Here is a 7,117-nt window from a genome sequence, read left to right as displayed (position 1 = left end):
GCCAGAACAGCATTGGCAGTTCATGGCCAGAGCATCGGTGCTGGCGTGGGGGAATCTGAAACCCAGTTCCTATTCTCAGCTCTGCCACCAACTCATTGTGTGGTTTGGGTAAATCGCTTTCTTTCCATGTGGCTCAGTCTGTCTGTAAATGTGGCGTAATGCTGCCGAGCAGCCTGGGTAAAGAGCTTCTAGAAGTAGTGACCAAAGAACACATGCATTCCATGTGTTAGACACAGCTTCACTGTTCAGCTGCAGACCCTACGCACTGGGGACAATTCTTCATCACATTCTTTGAGCTACTGAGGCCACCCTGGTCTCTGACTAGCATCCTGCCTTCTCTGGTAACCAAGGGCTTCTCTAGCCACCTCTCAGGCTCCTTGTTGGGATGCAGAAGTTCCCATCTTAGCCCTAGAGCAGAAGGAGACCAGCTGTTGGGGAAGGAGGTGGAGATGAACCAGTGAGTGACAGGGAAGGAGAGAAGAGGAATTGAGCAAACTGTAGATGATGGGCCTTAGCTGAATGTGTAACAAGGGGGCAAGACTTTGAGGGAACAGGCAGATCAAGGGATGGGGTCACAGTGCCTGTTACCAGCAGTAAAAAAAGTTGAATTCCACTATGTTACTGAGTTATACACAGGCCTGTTCCCCAGTTTGACTGGCTGACATAGCACAGTAAGTCGGGGAACGTGTTTAGATGTCTCTCAGACTATGCGGTAAATGACTCAGTGAGGAGAGCCACATTCCATATCACCAGCTAGATCTTCCCAAAGGTGGGACTGAGAGCAAAAGCACCAGGAGAAAACTTTAGGTCCTTTTACGATTAAAGAGCCGGAGCAGCCGTTCCCGAATTTGCTTGCTCCTCACCCCATAGATGATGGGGTTTAGCATGGGGGGCACTAAGAGGTAAATGTTGGCAAAGAGAATGTGGAAAGACAAGGCCACATTGCGGCCAAACCGGTGCATGAGAGCGGTGAAAATCATTGGGATGTAAAATGTTAGGATGGCGCAGAGGTGGGAAACGCAGGTCCCAAAAGTCTTGAGCCGGGCATCCTTTGTGGGGAGTCTGAAGATGGCCCTGAGGATCTGGGTATAGGACATGGCGATCAAAATTACATCAAGTCCATGGACACTGAATAGCACAGAAAGGCCGTAGTAATTACTGATGGTGACGTCAGTGCAGGCCAACTTCACCACGGCCATGTGCTCACAGAATACATGGGAGATGATGTTGGTTCTGCAATATGGCCGCAGACTTGCGAGGATGGGATAGGGCATTACGAGCACGCTGCCACGAAGCACCATGGCCAGGCCAGTCTTGACTACAAAGAGGTTTGTAAGGGTGGTGGAATGTCTCAGAGGATCACAGATGGCCACGTAGCGATCATAAGCCATGGCCACGAAGATCCCAGATTCTATCACTGTGAAACAGTCAATGAAGAACGTCTGGGAGAGGCAGGCACTGAAATGGATTTCCCTGGAATTGAACCAGAAGATGCTCAGCATTTTGGGCAGGGTGGATGTAGACAAGACCAGGTCAGTGACCGCCAGCATGCAGAGGAAATAGTACATGGGCTCATGGAGGCTTGGGTCCATCTTCACGATGAACAAGATGGTGAAGTTCCCCAATACTGCTAAGGCATACATGGCGCAGAAGGGGATGGAGATCCATAGATGGGCCGCTTCCAGTCCAGGAACGCCCAACAGGATGAAGGTGGAGGGGTTGGTGAAGTCGGTTGTGTTGGAATCTGACATGGAGGCAGGAGATGTCCAACTCTGAGGCAGAACAATGTTTCCTGAATGTTCAATATGTGCCACTGACTTCTTTATATGCCCAACATCTAGGGAGATGGTCGGAGTACAAACACCTGGATGGAGAGACAATGTTAGTTGGAGTTAGTACATGCACCACTAGTTGGCTGTTCTCATGCGGGAAGCCGACTGAACACTCTTAACACACATTTTCATTATTCAGAACAAAGGAATTATAAAAACCTGACCCTGCTAATTCCCTATTTGATAGTGCTCCCTGAGCCAATAACTCCTAAAAGTCTGAGTGTGGGAAACATTCATAAATACCCTCAGGAATGTTCAGTGTGGCTCCTGTTTATCCCTCCTTTTTGCTGAACGCCATGTGGCCCCAGCTAGAGAGACCTGCTGTGGAGAGCGTTCCACTCTGTTGCTTACAATCATGGGGGTGGGGGGGGACTCTGTCAAGACTTCTGCTTCATGAAAACCTTCCAACTAAAACACACTTTGAAGAAGAGATCTTGGCATCATTGAGAACAGCTCCAGGGAACACCTGCTTATCCACAGCAGTGTGGAAAAGCAAGACAAGGAACGGGATGGAGAATAGCCAGCTCTTGACATGTGCTCTGTCACCTCCTCTGTATGAACGACACAGGAAATATAAAGTGGAGCTGTGAGACAGGCCACGACAATTGGGGAGGAAGCTACTGACAGGGAGACTGAAGAGTCTGGGATTGTTTAGAGAAGAGACAAAAAAGGGGAAAGGATGAAGGTAGACTACACACCAATTGTCAAAGAGAGAACAGTTCTCCATGAGAATGATCTACACACACACAGGGCTTTAAAAGGCCGATTCCCATAGCTGAGGCAAATGCTCAGGAAAAACTGATTTAGAGGGAATATTCAGATGTAATAGACTTTGGTTTCTCTGTGACATTTGAGTTAGTAGAGGAAGACATTTAGGCTGTGGCTACATTGGCCACTTATTCCGGAAAATCAGCCGCTTTTCCGGAATAACTTGCCCTTGAATTTCCGGAAAAGCACTAACGATCTAATGTAAGATCATCAGTGCTTTTCAGAAAAACTATGCTGCTCCCGTTCGGGCAAAAGTCTTTTTCTGGAAAACTGTTCCGGAAAAGGGCCAGTGTAGACAGCACAGTAGTCTTTTCCGCAAAAAAGCCCCAATCACGAAAATGATGATCGGGGCTTTTTTGCGGAAACATGTGTCTAGATTGGCCACGGATGCTTTTCCGGAAAAGCTTCCTGCCAATCTAGACGCGCTTTTCTGAAAATGCTTTTAACGGAACACTTTTCCATTAAAAGCATTTCTGGAAAATCATGCCAGTGTAGACGTAGCCTTAGCGTAAAAAAAATCACTCTACAATAAAAGAGCACATATAAAGTGGACTTATTGTGTCCCATTGACAGATATCAGAAACCATTGTCAATGGACCACTGTCAGGGAATGAGGTTGTTCCTCGTTGGGTTTTCAAGGGGTCAGTTCTAGGCCCAATGCTCTTCAGTGTTGTCATAAATGATCTGGAAGCAAAGAGATAATCCCAGCAGATAAAATTTGTGGACGACCCAAAGTTTGTCTGAGTTCACAGTGATCCTCTTGGAACAGGGACTGCAGGCCTGACCCAGAGACCTGGACACTGTTCTATGGAACATAGGGACCCCAAAAAGGATTCAGGGGACGTTGCGGGCAACCGACTGAGTGTGAGTCTCCAGTGCGATGCTGGGGCTGGAAGGGTTGATGGGATGCTGGGATGCACAAACAGGGAGACGGTGAGTTTGAAGAGGGGAAGGATTTTACCTCAGCGCTTGGTATAGGTGACATCAGTTGCGTCAATTTTTGGGATCCATGTTTCAAAAAAGATGCTGTAAAAGGAGAGATGGTGCAGAAAAGAGACACAGAAGTCACTGGTGGCTGGAGATTAGGACTGACAGAGAGACACTGAAGAGCCCCATCTATTTATCTTGTCAAAAACACGCTCAAGCAGATAATTTTATGGTAATGTCTGGACACTGAATCCAGACAAATTCCAGCTGGAAATAAGGGACAAATGTTTAGCCTTGAGGATGATCAACCATTGGGATCCACTGCAAAGGGACTTGGTGGATTCTATAATTCCGTGGGTCTGCAGACCCAGCCTGGGTGCATTTCTGGATCATCTACTTGAGAGCACGTCTACCAGTAAATTGCCACAGTGACAGTGCTGTAGTGCTTCAACATAGGCAGCCACTTACAGCAGCGGCAGGGGTCCTTCCATTAGCATGGGTGATCCTCTTCACCAAGAGGCACTAGAGAGGTGGATGGAAGAAATTTTTGCTGCCCTCATGTTGTTTGCAACATGGTAAGATCGACACAGCTACAGCTCTCTTGGGGGAGGGGTATTGACAGAAAAGCAAATGCAATTTGGAGTTTCATTACGAGAAGCACAGAGTGGAAGTCACAGGAAGTGACAGTGTTCCCCTACATGACATAGCCTAGGTCTTGGCTGGAGAACCGTGTCCAGTTTTCTCACCTATCCCTCAGAAGATTTCAAGGGTTCTGGAAACAATCCAGAGGCAAAGGATGAAGATGATCCAAGAGACGCAATGCAACGAATGTGAGCAGACAATGGAACTAAGCATGTCCAGTTCGGAAACGAGGGCACCGAAGGGGCATATGACACTGTTCCTCAGGTACTTGAAAAGCTGCCACGAAAAAAGAAGATGGAGAAAACTTGTTCTCTCTTGCCACAGGGAGCAGGACAGCCATAATTGGCTCAAAGAAGTGCACAGCAGATTTAGAAGAAATCTCTTGAAAAAAGTGTGGATTGTAAGAGCAGGAGGTCAAAGGAAGAGATGCCTGGGGAGGGTTCCCATAGAAGGATGAATACTCACCTGTCCTGGATGGTACAGACACAGCAAATTCTGCGTCTTGGCAGGGGGGTTAGACTTGGCCGCCTTTGTGTCCTTTCTTACCCTGGGCTCTATGTATCTGTGCTGTAAAATCCCAGTGTGGCACAGACCTTAGTCACACACAGGTCATTGAGCTGAACAGAGGAGTAACTAGGTGAAATGTAATGGCCTGTGTTATGGCGTTAAACTCCGTGGGCTTATTGCTAAAAATGCAAATCAAAAGTTTATATTCGCCGGCTGTGTCTAGACTGGCCAGTTTTTCCAGAAAATCAGCCGCTTTTCCGGAAAAACTTGCCAGCTGTCTACACTGGCCGCTTGAATTTCCACAAAAACACTGACTTTCTACTGTAAGAAATCAGTGCTTCTTGCAGAAATACTATGCTGCTCCCGTTCAGGCAAAAGTCTCTTTTGCGCAAAACTTTTGCACAAAAGGGCCAGTGCAGACAGCTCAGATTTGTTTTCCGCAAAAAAGCCCTGATGGTGAAAATGGCGATCGGGGCTTTTTTGCGGAAAACCGCGTCTAGATTGGCACGGACGCTTTTCCACAAAAAGTGATTTTGCGGAAAAGCGTCTGTGTCAATCTAGATGCTCTTTTCCAAAAATGCTTTTAACGGAAAAGTTTTCCGTTAAAAGCATTTCTGGAAAATCATGCCAATCTAGATGCAGCCACCCTGTCTCATAGCACATGCCCAAGGGAACATTCACTTACACTGAAAGTCTGAATGTGTAAAATTGATTTAAAAAACACCTGTCCACAGAACCCATCTGTGGCCTGGGCGCTGCCTTGCCATGGACATTGCGGGAGGGAAGAGCTCAGTGGAGAGGGATTCCCAACTGGAGTGGCTACTGTGGACGGTGCTGGTGGTGTCACATTAGGTGAATGCTGTGTGACCCCGGCAATCGTGAGTCCTGGCATGTAATTGCTGATCCGTTTGCCCAACTGCAGAACTGTTTGCACCCAGCTGTCTCTAACGGGGTGTCTGCTTCCGGCCGAACAGATTCTGGCTGCTCCGACATGGCCGTTCTGACACCCTGGGGATTGAATCTGGGAGAGCAGACGTCTTGCCCATGCTGAAAACTTCGTACAAATGATCCAGCGAGGGCCTTAGAACCGCCATGCTCCCAAGCAGGTTAAAAGCATGAACGGCCGGAGCCCTGAAATGCAGGGGGAGGAGGTGACCGTTTCTGGGCATTACCACAAAGCTGGCTCCTGTGGTCTTTTTTCTGGTCTTACTTCAAGGGGAGGTATCCCTCAGCGGGGGAGGGGTCTCAGCATATTATGGACCACCGCCTCAAAATTTGCTCTTGCATTGCACATCTAGTAACACCCATCATCTGGAACGATCCACTTAGCCCCTGAAACGCAGCCCAGCAGGGGCAGGAGTTGGTGCAAAGAAAAGAGTGAGGTTTAGGTTTGTGATACTCGACAAAACTTCAGAGGGGTAGCCGTGTTAGTCTGAGGCACCTTATAGACTAACTGAAGTGTAGGAGCATGAACTTTCGTGAGCAAAGACCCACTTCATCAGATGCACGTGATGCTTACGCTCCGACACTTCAGTTAGTCTATAAGGCGCCACAGGACTCCTCGTCGCTTTGAAAAAACTTATCACCTGTGGCAAGAGCCCTGGGATGTCTAAGAGCTGAGGAGAGCAGAAAGGACCCCAGACTTACTGGCTAACCCATCAGGCCTACGTAACCTTTGGTTTGTCAAGCAGGGGAGCTCCTCAGCGAGAGACGGGTACCTGGGAATGCTGAGACGGACGTGTCTTCCATAGGTATCAGCTTCACTTCTCTCCCTCCAGCACCTGCGGCAGCATCTCGGTCAGAGGCAACAGAGGGGTGGCACTTTTTGTAGGAAGGCTCGGTGTGATCCCAGAGGGGCGTGCTCAATGTCTGAATGTAAACAGGCTGGAGAGCAGCCTCTCAGTGCTTGTGTGCTCATTAACCAGCTTTAGGAATAAACAGCAATTAAGGGGCTTTTCCAAAGGGACTCTTTTCTCTTATTTGAGTTGTTGCTATTCTCCAGTCCAGAAGAGGCAAGTCACAAGCAGTATCCCCAGAGGCAGGCCTCAGCTTAGGAATTATGGGCCCTACGCAGCACGATTAGACAGGTGCCCCGATACCCGATGGTAGCTAGGTGGGAGGGCGATTTTTTAAAGTGGTGATTTTATAACCCTCAGTAACTCACCAATGAAATATTTTCAAAGCAAATTTTAAACTAAGGTCTTGTCGACTCCCACAGTACTTTTAGAAACTGACTTTATGTCCCTGGGGTTGGCAAATGCCTGTTCAACGGCTTCGTTAGCACTTGAATGGCTCTTCCACAGGTTCCATGTTCTGCTAATCGATCTGGCAGCCTTTGTCATTTTAAGTTCCCCTGAAGTTTGAACGGTTTGGGGTTCCCAGGTGGGGATGGCAGCGGGGCCCAGAGTGCTGGAGACAGGCAGAACAGAGCCCCCAGCATG

At 48.2% G+C, this 7,117-nt stretch overlaps 1 protein-coding gene across 1 annotated transcript; it reads right to left on the bottom strand.

The window, feature by feature from the left end:
• Window positions 1–803: 803 nt before the first annotated feature.
• LOC102456939 (olfactory receptor 52K2-like) lies at window positions 804–1,751 on the bottom strand. The gene has a single exon (XM_006117168.2). It carries the CDS (start codon window positions 1,749–1,751, stop codon window positions 804–806), a length of 948 nt encoding a protein of 315 aa, XP_006117230.2.
• Between the last annotated feature and the right edge of the window lie 5,366 nt (window positions 1,752–7,117).

This window comes from Pelodiscus sinensis, chromosome 1, assembly GCF_052426305.1.
Source record: "Pelodiscus sinensis isolate ZL-2025 chromosome 1, ASM5242630v1, whole genome shotgun sequence".
In the NCBI taxonomy this organism is placed as follows: domain Eukaryota; kingdom Metazoa; phylum Chordata; order Testudines; family Trionychidae; genus Pelodiscus; species Pelodiscus sinensis.
This window is presented reverse-complemented; position numbering and strand designations above follow the sequence as displayed.

What these genes read in the sequence shown, in the direction of transcription:
- LOC102456939 (XM_006117168.2), bottom strand. Translation starts at nt 1,751, where the DNA reads ATGTCAGATTCCAACACAACCGACTTCACCAACCCCTCCACCTTCATC.